The sequence below is a fragment of the Manis javanica genome, chromosome 9 (assembly GCF_040802235.1).
Source record: "Manis javanica isolate MJ-LG chromosome 9, MJ_LKY, whole genome shotgun sequence".
In the NCBI taxonomy this organism is placed as follows: domain Eukaryota; kingdom Metazoa; phylum Chordata; class Mammalia; order Pholidota; family Manidae; genus Manis; species Manis javanica.
Genome location: NC_133164.1, coordinates 89,014,346 through 89,036,458, shown reverse-complemented (window position 1 = coordinate 89,036,458; position 22,113 = coordinate 89,014,346). Strand labels below are relative to the sequence as shown.

Genomic DNA, 22,113 nt, shown 5'->3' with positions numbered 1-22,113 from the left:
ATTTGAAAATTCGAAATTTTAACAATTATCTCTTTACGGCCTCATACTTCTTAAAAAAATCTGGTAAAATACACATAACATAAATTTAATCATTTTAACCATTTTTAAAGTGTATGCTTCATTAGCATTAAGTTATATTTACTTTTACCCTTTAGGAATATAGGCAGATTTAATTGACAGGTAAGCATTTTAGCTTCAATATACAAGCATCTTCTCTCAAGCCTAGGAACAGGACAGCTGCAAGAGAAGAGACTATGTACCACTGAATCCCCTTGAGCCTCTCCCTTTCTTCTCCAATCTGCCTCACAATAAATGAGCATCAGTGTATACAAAGAACAAGTTAATAAGTTATATTTCTTGAAATAGATTAACAACTGTTAGTACTTTATTAATATGCTAAGTGGAAGAGGATGTCTCAAACTATACAGAACCTCAATAAACGCCAGAAGTTATTTCCACTATGAATTTTAATTAAAAAATAAAAACCCCCAACAGTACTTAAAAAAAGGGCCAACTCGGAAAAATGAACTTTTTCCTTAATGTTACGTTATTTACAAAGCTAATCAAGGCATATGATGGACTATTTTGATAAAAAATAAAATTATTTAAAATATGTAACTAGCATTTGACATTATTTTAAAACTGTACTAATATTTTTCAGCAAAGGTCTTTAAAGTCAGAAAATGTTATTAGCCTTTCAAAAATACCATAAAATTGGGAGAATAAGCATTTTTATTCTTTGTTTTCTGAACATACAAAGCAGGTTTTAAGAGGTATGAAATTATCTCAAGGTTACAGAGTGAATCAGAAGAGGAGGGTGATTAATAACTCACTAGAATAACCACATGGCCTTTGGTTTTACTTTCTAACTTACCTTTGTATCTATTACTGTAATGTCCATTTTATACTGAGAAAGGTCTGCTCCTGGATCTATACTCCACTGGATATTTTCAAAGGATACATCTTAGGTAAGGAGAAAAACAATACACAATTAAAACAGATTTGAAAAATTCTCATCTCTTGAAAACATCACGGGACCCACAGGATGGAAGAAGTTTTGCAAATCATTGTCTGGTAAAGGACTTTTTTTCCAGGATAGATAAAGAACTCTCACAATTCAACAGTAACTAAGACAAATACCCCAACTGAAACTGAGCAAAGACTGAATAGACACTCCTTCAAAGAAGATAAACAAATGGTCAACAAGCACATGAAAAGATATTCAACATTAGTCATCAGGGAAAGGCAAACCAAAATCACAATGAGTTACCACTGCAAGCCCAACAGATTACTAGAATAACAAAATGACAAGATCATAACAAGTGTTGGTAAGGATGTGGAGAAATCAGAACCCTCATAGGCTGCTGCTGGTAATGTGAAATGATGCAGCTGCCTTGGAAAAGTTAGATCGTTCCTCAGAAAGCTAAACACAGAAATTGCATATAGCCCAGCAATTCTCCTATGATTAACTCAAGAAAAATGAAAACACAGATCCACACAAAACTGCACATCAACGATCCTGGCAGCATTATTCATAATAGTAAAAAAAAGTGAAATAGTGAAAAGTCACAGAAGATCATATATTGCATAATTCCATCTATATGAAAATTCTGAAACAGGCACATCCATAAAGACAGAAAATAGATTAGCACTGCCTAGGATTGGGAGAGAAGGGAGAGGAATGGATAATGGTTGATAATGGGTACTGTTCTTCTTGGGGTGATGAAATGTTCTGAACTTACACTATAGGCTACAAAACTCTGGGAGTATACCAAAACCTTTGAATTGTACACTTAAATGGGTGATTTTTAGCTCAATGAAATTTTTTCAAAAAAGTTAAAATCCTAACATTGTTTGGAGAGGTTCTCAATGTATGTAGATATTCACGACAACTACATACAGTTCCATAACATAAAGTAGTATAATATTAACCCTAAGTAGACTGTGAAAGGTTAAGTGGGTATACTGTAATCCCTAGAGCAACCATAGAGAAAAAAAGCCAATAAAAGAATCAGGAGCAAGAATGGAAAAAATGTTTTCATACAGAGACTGAAACTTCCAACAACAAAAGAATGTGCTTCAGGAAAAAAGGAAAATAAACCCAGAATGAAGAAGTAACTTATTAATGAAGAAGGAAAGAAAAAAATACTGCATAGGAAGCACAGAAATATTTGGCTAAAAAGCCAAACACACTCCTTTTAACATAGCAAAATTATGAAAAGATTAATATACATATTAGAGCAAACTGTTCTTAAACAAGTAGTTAAAAAAAAACATATACACGTATATATGCATGTTTATAGACACACATGTAAATGCAAAGAAAAAGACAGGCTACCTGTGGGGTGAGAAACAAGATTTGGATGATGAAAATTTGACTTTATGTATTATAAAATTATATAGTTTATATTTGTTAAAGCTTTGGTAAAGAAATTAAGAAATAACTATATAAAATCAGTGAATCCATATAACATTTCCTATAAAAGTGAGTATTAAAGATCTTAATCCATTTTTTGTTAAGCTATAAGGGCAGGAACATTACGTGTAAAATGAAACCACTAAGAATCATCCTATACACAAGAAAGAATAAGATATTTTTTCCAAAACAATTCTATCCAAAGAATGTAGATAATATATTACATACAACACTCAACTGGAAGTCATTTAAATAGTGGAAATACTATTTATAGTGTACATACTTTGGTTGTTTTGTTGAGACTTTGTTTTAGCAATTCTACATGGATTTAACTGAACAACTGATGCAAGTTCACATGCTCCACGGACTGACCTGGTTATTTTTACTGGCTCATGAGAACCAGTGCCCTAAAACAAAAAGAATTATTAGCATCTAGGTGAAATCACAACCAACCATTTTAATCAAAATCTTTGAACACTTATCACAAACCTTCAAGTCCTCGAAATGACTCTCTGTCTCCAAACTTTCATGTGGATGTAGAGGAATTTTAAAGATAGGATTTTCTTCCTTTATTTGTAATGGTGTTTTATTGTCTGGAGAGGATTTACTCAAGGACTGGAGGATGTACTCCTGTAAACAGGGCTTCTCTGGGGAATCTCTGGTTAGCACACAGCTCCCACTCAGGGTCTTACGGCTTGAAGAGGGGCCCTTTGGAATGGGCTTCAACGCCTCCGTGAGAGTCACCTGCCTAAATCTGATTTTAGAGGTCTCACTTCCTTGGCTTTTCTCTTGACGCTGAACAGCTGAAAATCGATCAGACAGATCCAGAGGTTTATCCATCACATGGTCTCCATTCATGGAAGAAAGATTATCCAGCAGAAAAGGAAAAGCATTTTCTTTATCAAAAGAGGCTTGTGGATAGTTTACTTCATCTTCACTTTCCTCCTCAATTTTCCTTTTGGACGGTCTGCCTCCCAATGGTTTCAGGGATACCACATGGCTCTCTCTATCAGTAATAGCATCTTTAATGTGATCCACACTATCCTGTTCATTTATGGATTCACTTACATTTTTATTTTTAAGCATCTGCTTGTTAGAAGATGACTGACTAATGATCTTGTTCACTTCAGACCCAAGATTGTGATGTGTGAAAAGAGCACTATCTTCAGATTTTGATCTAGTTTTCTCTGATCTAGAATTAGATGTGTTGTTGAAAGGCAGTGTTTTCAGATGGTTTTTTTTCTCAGTCTCTAAAAGAGAAGGAGACAAACTTGTACTCAGAGCTATACTACTTTTCACATTAGAGGTAGCTCCAAATACAGGGGATGATACCCGAGTCGTCAATTCTTCTCGAGGAGGAGTCTTTGATTCAGAATCTGAAAACCTAAAAAAATAAAGAGTGGTAAAAAACACTTTTCTACTACGGAAGCAAAATAAAAAAGAAAAGCATAATGAGAAGACTCATGCTAATAACGAATTATTAACAGTAAGGTCTTATCCACGTATTAAAGGCAGATGACTAATCAGTGTTAAATACTGGCTTCTCTTCATTTGACAAAGAGAGGAAAGTAATACCATCTCAATAACATATTTCTATCTACAAATATTTTCTTTAGTAATTTAAATAACTTCACTATATAAGAACATTGTACTTTAATAAATTGCACTGGGGATCCAAATTCTTTTGTTGTTAGGAGATCTTGTCATAAGTAACTTCAAAAAACAAAATTCTTAAATACTAAAGAATGAAATGTAACTTAAGACCCAGCCTGCCTCTGGCTCAAGAAATGGCTGTGGTAGTAGAAAGAGTCATCAGGTTTGAGTATGAAGATGTGGAATGGGTAAGAGCTCTGGCTCTAGTACTGAACAGTTTTGCAGCCTTAAACCAGACATTTACCTCTGTGGAGCCGCATTTTTGACAATTGTAAAAAACAATAGGAGTAATAAAACCTACTTCAATGAGTTATAAGAATGACAAACTGAATATGATACATGTATTTAAAACTGAAGCTCCTTTTAAAAAGCAAAATGCTGTACAGTTAAGATGGTTCAAATGGTAAATTTTATGCATATTTTACAATAAAAAAATTTTTTAAAGCCAAAATGCTACATAAATATAGGTATTATTAATTAATGGATGTTCCAAAATTAGTAAAAACAATATGCAACAAAATAGTGGAAGTTCATCCAAGCTTAAAGATGCCTTTTACACAATATCCAGTTTTTGGAAATACAAATCTAGGAGGGATGACTAGTTCTTTAAAGGGAATAGGGCTGGGAATTCTTAAACACTGCTTAAGTACAGAAAGAATCAAAATATAATATCCATCTTTCTACAGTAATGCAAAAAGCCCTCAACCGGTCATTAGCTGGGGAAAATATTTTTTAAAATAAAAATTAAAACAACCACTACAATAAGTTCCACATATTAAACTATTTCTCTCTGGCAGTAGAAAAGAAATAGTTTTATTATATGGAACTGATTGTAATGGGATCTCACCAGTAGTTGATAAGTTTCTACCAAAGTGCTCCAAATTACCTTAAACTGTCTTCACTATTTCTTCTAGATTCTTCGAAAGGTGGTTTCTTGTAATCTCCTTCTAGACAGTGGTAGAGCTCATCACAAAGAGGGCTCACAAGACCTTGAGATTTCTTCAATAGTAAAAGGTAAAGGACATAAATACCATGGAAGATTATTTGTTCTAAAAAGGGGTGAAATTCTGATACATGCTAGGATGCGGATGAACCTCAAAAACAGGTTAAGTGAAAGAAGCCACATAATGTATATGATTCCTTTTATATGAATTACTTTTGTTCATAAGACCAGAAAGGAGACTGGTGGTTGCCAGGGGCAGTGGTTAGTGGGGAATGAGCACTGAATATTTAACAAGTGTAAGTATGGGTTTTATTTTGGGTGATGACAATGCTTTGGAAGCAGAGGTGCTAGTTACGTAATACTGTGAAGGTACTAAATGGCACTGAATTGTACACTTTAAAACGATTAATTTTATTATGTGCATTTCACCACCACAACAAAAAAAGTGAAGCACATTTTAAATTTAAAGGGAGAAAAGCATCAATATTTTACTGTTTTACATGAATACATTCTATTACTGGTATATAAAATTTCAATTCCAAAAAACATTCAGATGAGAGGAAGGGAACAGAGATGATTATTTATACTGACAGGAGATGGATTTAAAAGGATCTTTTAGAGAGCAGTTCTTCTCAAACTTTAATATGCTTAACAAGTCAACTGAAGATCTTACTAAAACACAAATTAAAATTCTCTTTCAGTAGGTCTGGGGCGGGGTCTGACATTCTCTCTCTCTAACAAACTTCATTCAAAGTGATGCAGGCACTGTCGGTCTGTGGGTCACACTTTGAGCAGCAAGTCTTTAGAGATCAGCTCCCTTAATATATTTGGTGACTAAACTACTGATTTGCCAGGTTTATATGTAGGAGGAAATTAGAAACCATTAAAACACATTAAAGGTTCAAGCTTAAAAACTACCCATTCTCAACTGAAGATAGATTTAAAAGTAGAAAAAAGTTCAAATGTAATGAAAAACTAATGGAATTTTTAGAAATTCAACAGCAAGACAATTTTATAAGCGCACATATGCATTTACTGACGAAAGCAAAGGAATATTATTTTAAAGCTGTATCAAAATGAAACTTCCTTAAGATTGAAGAATTCAAGTTTTCTATTTTTAGGGATCAAGTTAAGAAAAAAAAAGGTAGATATGCCTGATATAAGGATTACTAAAATAAAAGAAAATCACAGGGTCAATTTCTAACCCATTCTCTAAAAATTAGGTCTAATTGGATTGGCACTTGTAAGGGCAAAGAACTAAAGCATTTATTTTGGTCCTAAGAGTTCAGCCTGTTTTCCAAATCAAACTCCAGTTTACAGGATGGTGCAAAGATTCAACAAATTCTGGATTTTTTAAGGTTTAAGGTTTAAGTTTTCTCTTAAATGGAACAAGGTTGGATAGGGAGGAGAGAAAGAATAGGGAAGAGAGTTGATTAAACTCTCTAAGCAATCAGTGCTTCCCTAAATTTTGATTCAACCTATAACATGTATCTCCAAAATACGAGACTGTAGTTTTGAGACTGCCTGGGGTGGATAATAAAAATGGGCCTCTTTAGCCACATCAATTTTTTTCTAGGCTCTTAGCTAATGATCTTTGGGTAAAATTAATTTTCTCTTGCTCAATTCTCTAAAAAACAGACCTACAAGGATACCACTTAATTCATACTATCACCAAACACAATTACTTACAGCTTCTTCTTGAACACTAAGTCCAATTGTTTCAGCAACAACTGTAACTAAATTAAAAGGTGACTTATCAGTGGGATAACTGTTCGTTCCATGTGTTTCTAAGAAAGAAGGAAAGAAAGAAAAAAGCCAATTATACAATTGTAGAAACTAGATGTATAAAAAAATTAAAAAGAAAGGAAAGAAAGAGACTTGGAGAACCACTTTACAAGGCCCTGGAGAATTTTTAAAATTCTGTACAGAAGTCCAAAATACCTATTATAAGTGGCAATAAGTTGCAGGTATCTAGCATTTACACTTGCCAGACTTTTTCAGCTAAGTTTTCCATTTTTCCTCAATGAATTGAATGCAACAGATAATTTATCTTGTTGCCACTGGAAAAATAAAACCATAAAATATATACATTTATCATTATAAATATTTCTTGTGATTTAAGAAATTGTGTAAATATCAAACCCTATCTGATATACCTTTCATGAAAACATGCTTTGTGGGAGAGTTTTTCAGCACTGCATAATTTTCAGGTTTTGAGCTAATACATATTTATACAGAGCTTCAGTAAGTCAACCAGTATTTATGGAGAGCATAGAATATTTCAGGTATTGTGCTAGACACTAGGTGAAAAGAAAAGTTTCTAGTCCTCAAGAAGCTTTTGGGCTAACATAGATGGAACAGAAAGATCAAAAGAGAATAGCAATGAAAGGTCATAAACATTAAAGGTACATAAAATGGGTGATGTAAACACAAAGGAAGGACTCCTCAATCTTTCCTAGGAAATCAAAGAAAGCCGTACCACAAGCCTAAGTTGATCCTTGAGTGAAAGAGGAATTTGACAGCTCTACTGAGGTGGGGGCAGAGAGGAGGATTCTAGGTATGCATAAGGGTCCAGATTTGTACAAAAAACCCACATGTCCAGGAAACTACATGTGGTTCAATTGCTGGAAATCAAAGTGCAGAAGATGTAATAGTAGTAGGACATGAGCCCAGACAGGTTACATTATCTATCAGATTATGTTAAACAGTTTAAAATTTATCCTGTAGGCAATGAAGAGACTGGTTTTGGAATGGAAGACAGATAAAAAACTTGGGTTAAAAAGTTAACTCAGATAAGCTGGTAGAGCCAAGAAGCAGTCATTAATAGGCAAAGGACTAATATGTTTACGGAAACCATGTGATGAGAGATGCTGATGGCCTAAACTAGTATGAGGCTGCACAAGGATGTGCATGACAGATATGCAGGAGATGCTAACAACAAGACTTACAGACTATTTAGAAACAAGAGATGAAGAAGCTAGGGTCTAGGATGACTCAGAGTCTTCTGATTTAGGTAACTCAGAGGTACTGTATAGTGTCATTGGCTGAGATTATAAATAAAAGAATGAGGAGGAGGATTGACAGGAAAATTTCAATTTTGGACATGCTGACATTGAGGAATTTCCAGGTAGAGGTGTTCAACCACAGGCAGATATACTGGTTTAGAACCTAGAAGAAAAGTCTTGGATAGAGGTACAGATTTGAGATTTACTATCACATAGGTTGTAGCAGAATATTAACTCTTAGAGAACATTCCTTCAGAAAGAGGAAATGAGGAGCCAGCAACCATATATACTTGGGACAGTAACATTTCAAGACAGAGAAAAAACAGCCAATAGAAGGAAAGTGAAAAAAAGAACAATAAAAAGAGAATCAGGAGAATAGCAGTACCCCCAAGAAACAGGGTGCTCAAGGTCAAATGCCACAGAAAGGTCAAGTAAGATAAAGACTGGGGAAGTAGTCACTAGATTTAACAATCAGGAGGTCACTGATGACTTCTACCAGAGCAGTTCCAGTGTAAGGAAGGAAAGAGTGTGAAAATGTGTTCTCTTTTTCCCTCCTTCCCTCTTTTCCCCACTCCTTGGGCATGGGGAGTAGAGTGGGATCCACACTACAGTGGATTCAACTGGAGTAAAAGGGAGTTAATAAAGAGATATTGAACATGTATCACTTTTGCAGCTTGGAAGAGAAGCTGCAGCTAAGGGTAGAGATAATTATGAAAGGGGTTATTTTTAAAAAATAGAAGATAACATATATGTATATGTTGAGAAGAAAGAACCTGTGGAGAGGCTGGAGGTTATATAAGAGCAGAGGACCAACTGATGGAGTAAAGTCCTGGCAGTAGTAGGAATGGGCTCCACAGTGCTGAGAAGCACAGACCTGTCCCACTTGGTGTTAGAGCCCAGCACCCTTTGCCAGACAGTCCATCTATACCCATGCATACATGTTCACACACACACACACACACACACACACACACACACACACACACACCCTAATATAAAATGATGTGTAGCTTTCGTATTACTACTAATAAAGTGAGTATGGGATTAACCTTGGCCAATGCTTCCAACTGGGCTCTGAATCTCCTCTCTCATCTTTTCAAGGATCTAGCTATTGTTCCCTCTTTCTCTGGAATTATTCAGTCCTCTTTACTTGATCATTCCATCAGCATAAAAATATGCTATAATGTCCCATCTTTTAAAATCCTCCCTTGACCCATGTTTCTCTACTGTCTTTCCTATTACCTTTACCAGAGAGTGCCTTGAAGGACTTGCTTTCTTCACTGTCTCTGCTCCTAGGTTCTCTTGAACAGAGAAAGAAACTCTTTCGTTGATCACCCTTATACTTCAACAGTTCACCTTACGAGTTTAACACTCAATAGGACCAAATCCAATGGTCAATTCTTAGTCTTCATCTGCCCAGACCTATTAGAGCTGTTTACCACAGCTGACTACACCCTGCTCTCCCCACTTGGCTTAAAGGACATCACTCTGCCTCAGCTGTCCCAGCTCACTGGCGGCACCTTCTTGTTACTTTACTGGTTCCCCCTCATTTTCACAATCTCTAAATCACTCTCTCAACAGTTGTGACATCATCTCCAAGGAGATGAAAAATGGTTTCTGGGGGCCAAAAAAATCTCTTTTTCTGCGTAAGGCACAGATACATGGACACTCATATAGACTATCTGCAGTTAAAGTTCCATGCTGGAAATGATTAGGGGAAAAAAAATCTAAAAAGGCTGGATAAGGGTGATAATGAAAAACCGTTGAGAATCACTGGAGTATAATGGAGTGCCCCAGGCCCAAGTAATTGAACTTCTCACCCCCATCTGTACTCGCCTGGTAATCTCCTCCAGTCTCATGGCTTTTGATACCACCTACATGCTAACAATTTGCATTCCTAGCTTCATCCTAGACTTCTCCAAACTTCTATCCATCTACCCATCCAAAATCTAGATACCAGAATATCTAACCAGTGTCTCAAACAGAATATTCTCCAAGCCAAACTCCTGATTTCTAGCCACCCCTAACCCGATTCCCACGCTGCAAACCTGATGTTCCTCGTCTCTTTCCTCTTGGTAAACAGGAACTCTAGAGTTGCCCAAACTAGCTCTGCCCCAGCCACACAAGCCTCCTAAATGTACCTCAAAGAAACCAAATGACACCTTACCCCAAGGCCTTGGTGCTCACTGACTTCTCCAGCTGGGAAGATATGAACTGCTTGCCTATGTCTCTGCTCAAATGTCACTTTAAGTGAGGCTTTCTAATGTCTCTTCTTACCCTATTTTTCTTCACAGTGCTTGCTTCTATCTAACATATTTATTTTCTTCCTCCCCCAGCTACAGACTGTAAGCTCTAAGAGGTTATGGGCCTTGTTTTGTTTCGTGCCTGTTATACAGCGGACACTCAAATATTTGTTGGATGAATGAGTAAACCACAGTAAAGCCTTGTTTACTTACAATTATTAGTGATTTGAATTAATATGGATAGAGATCTTAATATGAATTAGTAATAACATTTGCTTAATTTTCCCAGTATGAAAAAGACTGTTAAACAACCAGTAACACAAAAATTTTATGGAAAACATTAAAAAATATTGTCTAATTCAGACAGTTGGCCACTCTTGCCCACAAATAACCATGAATTTTAAAGTTATAAAAGTAATAAGAGTAAGTGCTTACTAGGCATAGGAGATTCACTCTGATCACAAGTGTCAGCCACTAGAATTTCATTTTCATTAGGTTTATGCTGTGGATGAGTTGAAGACTTTGGAACTTTTTTCAATTCTAAGGGAAAAAAGAGAGATTACTTAAAAGCAATCATGATGAAAAATAGCAAAATAAAGTTTTGATAAACCAATATAAACCTATTTTTAAATGCATTAGAAGTGCTATTTTATTAATATAATTCTTGTATTCTAAGGAAACATTTAGTCCTGTAGTTTCAGTAAGAAACGAAGCTGGAAGTTAGGACAGCAGGAGAGAGATGACTAGAACAGATAAGCTGCTTCTGACCTAATTCTTCTAGAATTGCATTATTTTTATGTATCTTTTCCTTGTGTTTTTGTTGCAAATCAATAGGTTCATTTAAAATGGATATTTTATCATTTATCCCCACAATATTTGTTTTGGAGTTGGTGTTTTCTGGAAGAAACATATTTTGTTAGAAATCATTCCTTGTTTAAGGATTTAATTCAAAGAAAACCTTAAGAAGGACAAAGAGAAATACTTTCACAAATGTTAACTTGAAAATAATATTAAAAGCACTATAAACTTTAAAATAAACAAACAAGATTGGTTAAGAAAGAGATGAGGACTAAACCATTAACTCAGTTTTAAAATAATTTGTGTGGCTAAAAAGTGATATTTAAAACCAAAATTTCAGATGTCAAGTCAAAATGTTCACAGCAAGATAACACAAATTAAGCTTTTAAATAATTGAAGGTTATTTTCATACATTGAAGAAATAAACAAGAGCATTTATACTCTCTATAGAAATAGGTATACAAGAAAACTTTCCTAAGAGAATTGTTGTGATTTGTTTTTCTGTATATTCTTAAAGATGGATTTAAACAAGATCTAAATTATGCAGATGCTTATCTGTAGTGAGTCATGTCCTGCCTGATAGACTAAAAAAAGGCCAATAATAACCATTGAGCCACAAGCCTACATTTTATTCCAGCTCCTAACTATGCATAAGGTTCTTTTCTTTTTCTTTCTAACTACACATAAGATTCTTTTCTTTTTCTTTCTTCTTCTTTTTTTTTTTAGGAGAGCAAGACAGAGGCTTTTATTTAGAGAGAAAGTGAGAGGACAGAGCTCGTTGGCTCAAGCCAGGAGGGGACAAGAGAGCCCCCTTTTAAACAGTTCTTTTGCTTTCCATTAGATGGCGATACAAGCTCATATAAAATGGGGGGGAAACTGTGCCCCAATTACTTAAATTTTTTAAAGGCATAACTACTGTCAACAATTTATTTGCATTATAAAAATCTCTCTAGGATTATGTGCACCCCTTCCCCCCAAAAGCTTTCACTGTTATGAACAGTTTAGGTTAAAAATGAGTCTTTATTAAAAGGAATAATCATTGCATCATGTCACTGACAAATTTCAGGGCTACCTGAAAAGGTAGTTTCAAACCATTCAGCAGAAATGGTAAACTGGCCTGGAATTAGAAATATGCCACTGATAAGCTACAAAGTAGACACATTATAAAGCCATTTCTTGGTTAACACCAAGAAATAGTAATATATCATATTTATTTATAAATAATACTTTATAATAAATTATAACAAATAAAAATAGCCAGTTAAAATTATTGGTGGGAGCAGCTATGGGTAAGACTGGGAAAGTGTATTTTTACAGCCAATAGATCTGTATTTCAATTTTGACTAATCAACTTACTTGACAGGTGTTCCTGAGTGAGTTATTAATGCTTCTGAAGAGGATATCTTTCCTCATCTATAAAATGAAGGTGCTAATAGCTACCTCATAAGCCTGGCATTAGAATTAAAATATAGAATAATGTATTCAAATCACTCAGCATGCCTGGCACACAGGTGATGAAAATTTATGCTAAGTTCCTTTCCTCTTTCCTTTTGTCCCACTCAGATATATATTTTTATATTCCCTATAATATATATTACTTCCCAGGAATATTTTTAAAAGGAAAAGAAACTATTCACTCCATTTATACATAGTCAGATAAACAGTGCATGTCTGTACACAATACAGGCAGAAAATGTCTTTCCAGCCACTTTACTTACAAAAATTAAACTTAATAGTTGTAATTTAATTTACTTGAACAATGACCCTTCATTCCACTAGACTGAATAACCTAAAACTAACAATAGACGAGGAATACTTTTGTTTTTACAAAACCAGGTAGCTACAACACAATTCCAGTCCTTACCATCTGTACACATGGAGTGGTCTGGTTTAGCATGTGCTTGTTCCAAGTATCGGACATGGAGGTTCTCCTTTCTTCGTAGTCGGCTGACGCCAGAAAATGAAAAGGCTGTAATTGGTGAATCTGGAATAACATTCTCATCAGATTCAAGATCAGCTGCTTGATGTTGTTGATCATTCCTAGACGAAATAATGACAAATGAAAATTAATTCAACGAATATTTATTTAAAAATCTACTATATAGTAGAGTATGTAGCTACAGCACAGGCATGAAGTTGTGAGATGTAATTCCTTGCAATTAATGTTCTAAATCTAAATACAAGGATTAGAAAAGTACTGAAATGATTAGATGTAGCAAGTAGGAAATACTACTTTGAGAAGTGAAGCACAAAGTGCAGCTGGTGGTACTGGAGGTGAAATTAAAAGAATTTCAAATGGCAGAGAAAATCAGCAGAGGATCCACAGTGTTTGAGTAAAAATGTAGTATTGTATACTTATTTTAGAGATGGGCAAGCCCGAACTGCACAGAGGAGTCTTGATTAAGTATGCATGTAATTTTAGAAAGTAAGAGGAAAGAGATTTAGGTTTTAGAACATGGATACAATGTGACCATCTAGCAGCAAGAATGTGCATGACTGACTGGGAAGGAAAGAAAGAAGGCAAGGAATCAGTTAGTGGCTACAATAGGCCAGGCAAAAGAGCACCTGTGGATTTGAACTAGAGTGTTGAAAATAAGTATGATAGGGAAGGGACCAACGCTAAACGCTGTGGTAGTAGAGTTAATATGACTTGCAATGGGCAAATATATGGTGGTTAAGTAATAGTAACACTTATAACTACCACCATTTGTTGTGGCTTTACACTGCCAGGCACTGTTCAAAGTGCTACATGTATTAGTTTAATTACTGCAATTGTATTAAGTATTATTAATAAAAGAAGTTAAGTCACTAATATAGTGACAACCAGGATCTAAATGCAGCAGCGAGATCCCCAGGACAATACCGTTAAGCACTCAACAAGTGTTATCCTTAGCCCAGACCAGGAGACTAATGACTGATTACAAACAGGATTCAAACGTGGAATTTCTACCACTGCTTTTATCCAGACACCTTTACAGTCACTATCAACACATCAGTCAGAACAATCCTGTTAAGACTTAAGTCACATTCCTCTGCCTAAAACCTGCCACATCTCCCCATTTCATTGAAAACAAAAGCTAGCGTCCCTTTAATGATTCACAAGGTCCTACATGATCAGACCGTCCCCTTCCCATATTATTTCTCCCACCTCTTTTTATTTTGTAATCTACTCCAGCCACCCTTACTTTACTGAGTTTCCTCAAATGTACCAGGTGTATTCTGACCTCAGGTTCTTTGCTCTAAGTATTGAATCTGCTTGGAGTGCTCATTGCCACATATCACATGGTAATTACCTCATCTCCTTCAAGTCTTTGCTTGAGTTGGATTTTCTCATCAAAGCCTATCTTGAACATGTTATTTAAAATTGCAACCCCCTTCCCACATCCTAGTACTCCTGTTCCTTGTTATTCTGCACTGTTTGCTTTATCCATAGCATTTACTGCTTTCTAACAGTATATAATTGATTTGTCTATTGTTCACTTGCCAGGATGGAAGCTCTAAGAGGATAAGGATCTTCGGTTCATTGATGCATCACAAGTGTCTACAATAGTAGGCACTTGGTATGTACTCAACAACTATTTCTTGAATGAATGAACATGAGAGAGTCCCAGATGTCACTTGAAGAATAAATTTGTGCTGACCTAGGCATATGTTCTTCCCCAACTCAATTCAGGACCAGTGGCACTTCTTTTAATTTGGTTTGGATTGAAATGTGGTTACTGAGTAAAATAAAGTTAACTTTAACCCAACTGACTTTCCCATGTCAAATGATTACTGACCTTATTTGCCAACTAATTCTTACGAGTCAATCAGGCATGTAGGCTTTATGTAACAAAACCAGTCTGTCCTATTACACTCATCTCAATTTGTAATACTATTTCCAAAGAAAAATATGAGAATTTATAAACTATGAAGAACAGAGATTTTTAAAAAATTAAAAGGCCCAAAGATAATTTTTTCCTAACAGAGATTAAATCTTAACTTCCTGGATAATATCAATATTACTTGTGGTCTATACCTAACATTCACAACTGAGGAAAATCTTTAGAGCTAATACCTAATTTTTAATTTCTCCTTATAATTCTACTGTCTTACTCCAGAAAAACATAAGCTAAGGTCATATGAAAAAGCCTTATAAATTAATGGAGTGTGAAATCTATCTGACCTTGCTTTTAACTATCACGTCACAGCCTTCCCTACCTATTAGTCATAAAAATTCAACCTGAAACATGAATAAGTCACGAGAAGAAACTGATTTCCTGGCAGAGTCAATCTAGAAGTGGCTAGAGTTACAAAATGGAAAAAAAAAAAATCGCCACAAAACAAAACAAAATTAGCTATAACTAAAGTTATTCAAATTAAGTATACTAGTGCTGGCTTTGTCCTCCTTTCTCCTTCTTAGTCATAAAGGGGGAAAAAAAACCAATTTCCATATGTTAACCAAATTTCTTCTTTAAAGCATTAGGTCTCACTGTGATTTTCTAGAAGTTAGAAATTCATGGCACAACTTTCAGTTAATTGTGCACACAGGAGGAAGAAGTTCTCAAGGTCTGAGATGTGTGTAAGAAGTATTTATTCAGATTATTTTCATGAAACTTTTGGGACAGGGCTGGAAGGGAAGTAACAAAACTCAAATATTTATTTAAAATATAAATATTTCAAATATTTGAATAACTATAATAATTATAAAAACTAAAATGCTTTAAATTAAAATTTTATACTACTTTATATATTCACAGAGATGCATGTGCTCTTCATATATATTCCCTAAACACAAAAATATACTGATTTTCTTTATACTTTTTATTGCAGAAAATTTTATAATTTTTAAAAATGAAATCTGCAATTTTAATATATCTTTACAGTTTGTATGGCTAAATAAAACAAAGGAAAGTGTCCAATTTTCTGTTGCAATTAAGGAACAATACTTACTCAATTTTCTGCTGCAGCTGTTCAGAAAGCTTTTTATTTTCTTCCTGTAGAGTATTCTTTTCATTCACTTAAATGTAAAGTAAAAAAGGAGCACATGTTATAGCTATATCAACATGTATGTCAAGTATTTTCAATGTCAACAGTTATGCAGAAATTAGAACTTTCTAAGTCTTAATGTTAGTCAAGGTTAATGCTTCTGTGCAAAACTAATTTGTTACTAGGTGGTGTTTACTACATCTCATATTGTGCCAGTTCCATGTAACTGATTAACTGGCAATTAAATATAATGCTTGTGGGAAAAAAAGAGTACCTCACATAAGAGGGAGTACGGTCTAACTATTCAAACTGAGGACAAGAGTGTATTCCATCTGGTCACTCAGTCTTACTAAATTTCAAGTATCATTTTAGTCTTTTATTGTGGATATATGATCATAAAAGTAACATAACACTGAATACGGTGTAATTTTATAACATAAATACACTTAGTCAAATTCTCTTCTTTAATCATACTGTGTTTCATGAATAATTAGGGCATCAGTAATTTAAATATATCTACTAAAGTAGTCTGTTTGCTTTAAACCATCTCATCTAAATTTTTGTATCCATCCTTTAATTTATAAAGCAAAACCTCAATTTTGCTGCAGCTGGCACAAAATTATCATCAATCCTTAGCGTGATATCACTGGTTAAGCACGTGTTTACCAGGAGGAATATATCTAAGAGATTAAGTCATAGTAAATGCAATTAACCTCTACCAAAAAAAGTTAATCATATTCCAAAAATTTGTTAATAATTTAGTGGTTTACAAAAACCTAAACATATTTCTTAGACTAAGTAAAAATTTGACTGTAATATATGAGGTTTAGTAAAACCATCTCCATGGACAGTGACCCATTGTAATGAGACAAGATTACTACATAAACATGCTTCACACAAATGAAAGTGACAAGGGCATAAGAGAGGTACAGATAAAGTACTAGAGGAAATCCCAAGGAGAAGAAGGTTACTTTTGCACCCTTGAGAAGATCAGGAAAAGATTCATCAAAGAGAGGACAACTGAGCTAGACAGGTGACTTTTCTCTGCAGAGAAGTAATGGAACAAAGCTAGAAAGACTGGGTATAATTAATGGTAGGAAGTCTCAAGTCAGGTCTTGGGCTAATGTGGAAGGAGCAGAAATAGGAAGTGAGGACAGGCAGAAAAGAGCTGTTAACAGAGGCAGCATTAGTAGTTACTTGGCAACTCACTCTTTCTAGAGCAAGAGAAGTCAAAAGATGACCTTAGCTTTCTGATTAAGATGGCTTACTTGCCCCTCCCTCTCCAAATCTTAATTAAATGGGGAAAAAAAGACTCTAAAAATAAGTCAATTACAATATAGAAAAGCCAGAAAGCGTACCACTAGCAGATCAGAACTATGAGAAATTCTTGAATGATTTTAAAAAATAGATTGGCTCAGACTGAAGGTAAAATCTAACAAAAAAAGGGCCATGAAAAGGAATGCTGCCTTATTCCTTAACATGGTTTTTTCCTTGTTTGGAGTTTTTGGCTATTTTTCAGCCAGTTAAAAGGAAATCTGACTATTAGATATGAAGACATTATGGAAGATATTTCTAGTACTAATGCTGACTTAACTGTGGATCTCAACTGATTTTATAAGTTATACATAGTAGTTTTCTACTTACCGGTAATATTCTTATGTTCCTAAGCAAACGCATGCATGCATTCACACAAAAACACCATAGAATCTATACACCTAAGTATATTAACATGGAAACACTTCTAAGACATAGTCTAAAATGAAAAAATACATGTCATAACAAGAAGTATGATCCCATTAAAATTTAAGAGAGAGAAAGGAGGGGATAAAATGAGAGAAAGAGACAGGCAGAAAGACAGACAATCCAAGACCTAGAAAGATACACATCAGTATCTTTCTGACTGTTAATAGTAGTTACTGCTGGGAGCAGATAAAACTGTGTTCTTTCTATCCCTTTTAAAAATGAGTATTTACTAATATATTCTTGCTTGAATAGCCAGAGGATAGCAATATAATTAGTAGAAAAAAATAAATTCAGAGGATGGACTTAGTTTGGAAAAGAAAATGAATTAGATCTGGACATGTTGAGATTTGGACATGTTGACCGTGAGGTGCTTATAATGAGACCAGGTACAGGTCACTGAGAGAGTATATAATTAAAAGACAAGAAGACTAAGTGAACTATTAGAAAGGAAAAAGGGCTAAGAATGCAAGAAAACCCTACATTAAATGGGGAAGAATACTAAAAACTGAAAATTGAATACTTTTAATAGTATGTTTTGAAAACCAAAAAAAGTATAGACCTTTGCAGAACACTGTGCTTTAACTTGACTACACAGTCAAATTCAATGAAATAAAGATAAAACCAAAATAAGCAAATGTGGACACAAAAGGAAATTTGCTTCTTGTCTTATAGCTGACGACACTGTAATGCCAATGTGAACAGTATTTACACAACTCTTTTGTACCCTACTTCTTAGGAATATAAACATAAGATTAAATCTACAAAAAGGGAAAAAAGGACATTTGAACTTTTGTCTAAATAAGGAAAAATACATGGAAATGATACATTTGATTGCAACCAACTTAATAATAGGTTTTAACAACAGTATATTATGCTTTAAATCTTTAATAATGGAGGAAAGGAAACTCACTAAGCTCTGTGATGAGTTTAAGATTCTGCTGCCGGATATTTTCAAACTCTTGCTGTTTTTTCCGCATATGTTCTTCAGTTACTGCACAGCGATCACATAATCCTGCTCTTAATCTGTGAGACAGAAGCAAGATATTTTAAGAGTAGACCTTAAATGGTGTCAGCAATAAATAAATAAATAAGAGAGGTGATGGATGTTTTGATTAACTAGGTGGTGTGAATCCTTTTGCAATGTATACTTTATTTTATAATTTTGTCAATTATATTTTAATAAAGCTGAAATCTAGAAAACACCAAAAAACCAAAATATTTTTCAATTACTGAAAGATGTTTCCTTATATTTGAGGTCTAAGATTTTTATACTTTATGTAGATCTCAAGAACTGACTTGGCATAGCCAAAGCAATCCTGAGAAGGAAGAATAAAGTGAGGGGATTATGCTCCCTGACTTCAAGCTCTACTACAAAGTCACAGTAATCAAGACAATTTGGTACTGGCACAAGAACAGAGGCACAATCAGTGGAAGAGAATAGAGTCTCCAGACATTAACCCAAACATATATAGTCAATTAATACACAATAAAGGGAGCCATGGACATACAATGGGGAAATGACAGCCTCTTCAACAACTGGTGTTGGCAAAAGTGGACAGCTACATGCAAGAGAATGAAACTGGATTACTGTCTAACCCATACACAAAAGTAAACTCGAAATGGATCAAAGACCCGAATGTAAGTCATGAAACCATAAACTCTTAGAAGAAAACATAGGCAAAAATCTCTTGAATATAAACATGACCAACTTTTCCTGAATGCATCTCCTTGGGCAAAAGGAAACAAATAAAAAATGAACAAATGTGACTATATCAAGCTAAAAAGCTTCTGTACAGCAAAGGACACCATCAGCAGAACAAAAAGGCATCCTACAGTATGGGAAAATATGTTTGTAAATAACATATCCAACAAGGGGTTAACATCCAAAATATATAAAGAACTCACACACCTCAACACCCAAAAAGCAAATAACTGTATTAAAAAATGGGCAGAGGATCTGAACAGACACTTTTCCAAAGAAGAAATATCATTTTCAACAGACTGCATTTCTGAGTAAAATTCTGTGAAAATCTACTAATTTAAAACTCTATCCCATGGAACTTAGTCATTGAAGAAACTGACCTTGTCTTAATTTATAGCCAAAATATGAATTCCAGTCCAGCACCAAGGGGCAGTATTATATTTTAAGCAAGTTGGAATCTGCTTTGCTCAACATAGGATATAACATATAATTCAACTTTTTTACTTGAATGAATACTAAATGGCAAAAAATACAAAACTTTCTAAAAGTTTTGTCATATTTTGCTCTTCTTAGCATTAAAAAACCCCCAATGTTAGTAAAAATTCACAATGTATTATTATGTAAAAAGAAAAAAGATGATAAAATAGCTTTCACTAATTATTTGTGAGTACTAAAGGTAAGAGGGAAATACATATATTGTACATGAGGAAGGGGATGGTGGTGGAGAGAAAGGTATACCCCAAAATATTGTGAACAGTTAATAACAGGGACCAGAATTACAGAAGATTTTCTTTTTAGTGTATTTTCAAAATTTCTCTAATTTCATTATTTATATAATCAGGAAATGATATGGTTGAAAAAACAGACTCATATTTCACATTAGGAATTTAGAAAATATACTCTAAAATTTTTAACTCAATTTAAGTCAGTAAGATAATAAGTATTTAAATGTGTATCGAAGTCATAACACTGTAGTATATATGCCCCAAGTTTTAAAATAAGCTAAGGAGATAAAACATGAAAATTGTACAACTAAAATAAAGGACTGTAGAGATTTTTATATAAAAGTATAAATCATATCAACAGTGTTGATATGGATGTGAAAAATAAAGATTAGAACTTACAGGTTGCATTAATAGAATCAGAGCTTCTAGCATGTAGGAATAAACAACTGGGCATCATGGTTTAATTGGAGTACATTTTGAAGACAGGAATTAGGATGATCAAGATCTTTGAAATCATATTGTAAGATGAACAACATCTAAGTAAGGATGACAAATTGAACATTTGCATCTGTTTATGCTCCCTTTCCAAATACCACAAAACTACATAAAGACAGTTGTACATTTTTAAAGACACAAATCCATAAGGACAGGGAGAGTAGGAGAGAAAGCAAAAAACCAAAACAACAAAAAATGAAAGCAAGGCAACTGGACAAACAGAAGCAGACCAGAGCAAGCTGAATCCTCAGCCGACAGTGGGCAAAGTCTCCAACGGTGTTGTGCATTATTGTTGCCACTGTCGAGTTTCTCAGTTACACTCATGTGTGCGACAGCCACATGCATCTTGTCACAGCCATAATGCACAGTGCAGATACAGCATATTTCCATTATCACAGCAAATTTTACTAGACAGCACTTGAAAGGAAAGGAGCGACACACCGCAGCAATTCACTGGAGAATTCCGCTTTATTAGGGAAAGGTGCTGGGTTATATAGGAAGGGGCATGGGGTGATTGTGGTGTTACTTCTATGGGGCTGGTGGCTATTGGCTAGGTGCTGGGATTGGGAGGGGGGGCGAGAGGTGATAGGGCTTCAGGTGGCGCAGGCAGGAACGTAGGACCCCGAAGAGAAGCTGGAAGTTCGCCATCTTACTGGTGGGGGCCCTTCATTCCCCCCTTTCTCCTCTATGGGGTTGTGGACGTTGCTTTCTCTCTGACTGCTTCCTGCTGAACGGGGTGGAGAAGGGAGTGAGGGCTTGAGGATTAGGAGGAAAGGGTTGATAGGACTCCCCACAGTAAGGACGAGTAGATGTGGACTTCTTCAGGTTGGAAATCAATGAAGGTTCCCTGTAACCATAGGTCGAGGACCTGTTGATTCTAATGGTGGTGCCAGGAGGATACAGGTGCCAGGAGCCAGGTGTCTGTGGCCATTCTTTCTAGGAACAGTTTCCAGCGGAGAGAGGGGTCCATCTCAGTGTGTGGTGAGGAGTTTACGTGAGGGTGAGGGATCTTCTGTGGCCAGAAGCTGATAGTTCCTGAGTAAAAGCTGGTTGAAAGTTTGATTAGAGATTTTTCTGACTTGGGATTTGATGAACTTTATTATACAGGGTAAGAAGAGACAGGCGAGAAGAATGATTATTATGGGGCTTGCACTGGGCCAGAGCCAGGTAAGGAGGGGGTTTGTTAGTATTGAAGAGAATGGGTTGGAATTGGAAGCAGAGTGGAGGCTGGAGGCAAGGTCCGTGAGTTTGGTAATGTCAGTTTCTACAATGCTGGATTCATTGATGTAATAGAAGCACTCCTCTTGAAGGAAGATGCAGGTGCTTCCCTTCTCGGCTGTAAGCAGATCTAAGGCCCGTGGGTTTTGAAGGGTGACTTTAGCTAGTGAAGTGACCTGTCTTTGGAGAGAGGCTAGGGAATCG

At 35.1% G+C, this 22,113-nt stretch overlaps 1 protein-coding gene across 3 annotated transcripts in view; it reads right to left on the bottom strand.

Annotated features, from left to right (window-relative positions):
* RBBP8 (RB binding protein 8, endonuclease) overlaps positions 1–22,113 on the bottom strand; it is a 110,823-nt gene that overhangs the window by 21,711 nt on the left and 66,999 nt on the right. For all 3 annotated transcript variants that reach the window (XM_073212880.1, XM_073212879.1, XM_073212881.1), the window contains exons 5-13: positions 18,680–18,792; positions 15,991–16,057; positions 12,923–13,098; positions 10,696–10,800; positions 6,702–6,799; positions 4,956–5,068; positions 2,906–3,800; positions 2,700–2,823; positions 875–963 (exon numbers count right to left, since the gene is read on the bottom strand). In XM_073212880.1, coding sequence (XP_073068981.1) covers positions 875–963; positions 2,700–2,823; positions 2,906–3,800; positions 4,956–5,068; positions 6,702–6,799; positions 10,696–10,800; positions 12,923–13,098; positions 15,991–16,057; positions 18,680–18,792 — 1,780 coding nt within the window. The remainder of the gene's footprint in view (positions 1–874; positions 964–2,699; positions 2,824–2,905; positions 3,801–4,955; positions 5,069–6,701; positions 6,800–10,695; positions 10,801–12,922; positions 13,099–15,990; positions 16,058–18,679; positions 18,793–22,113) is intronic.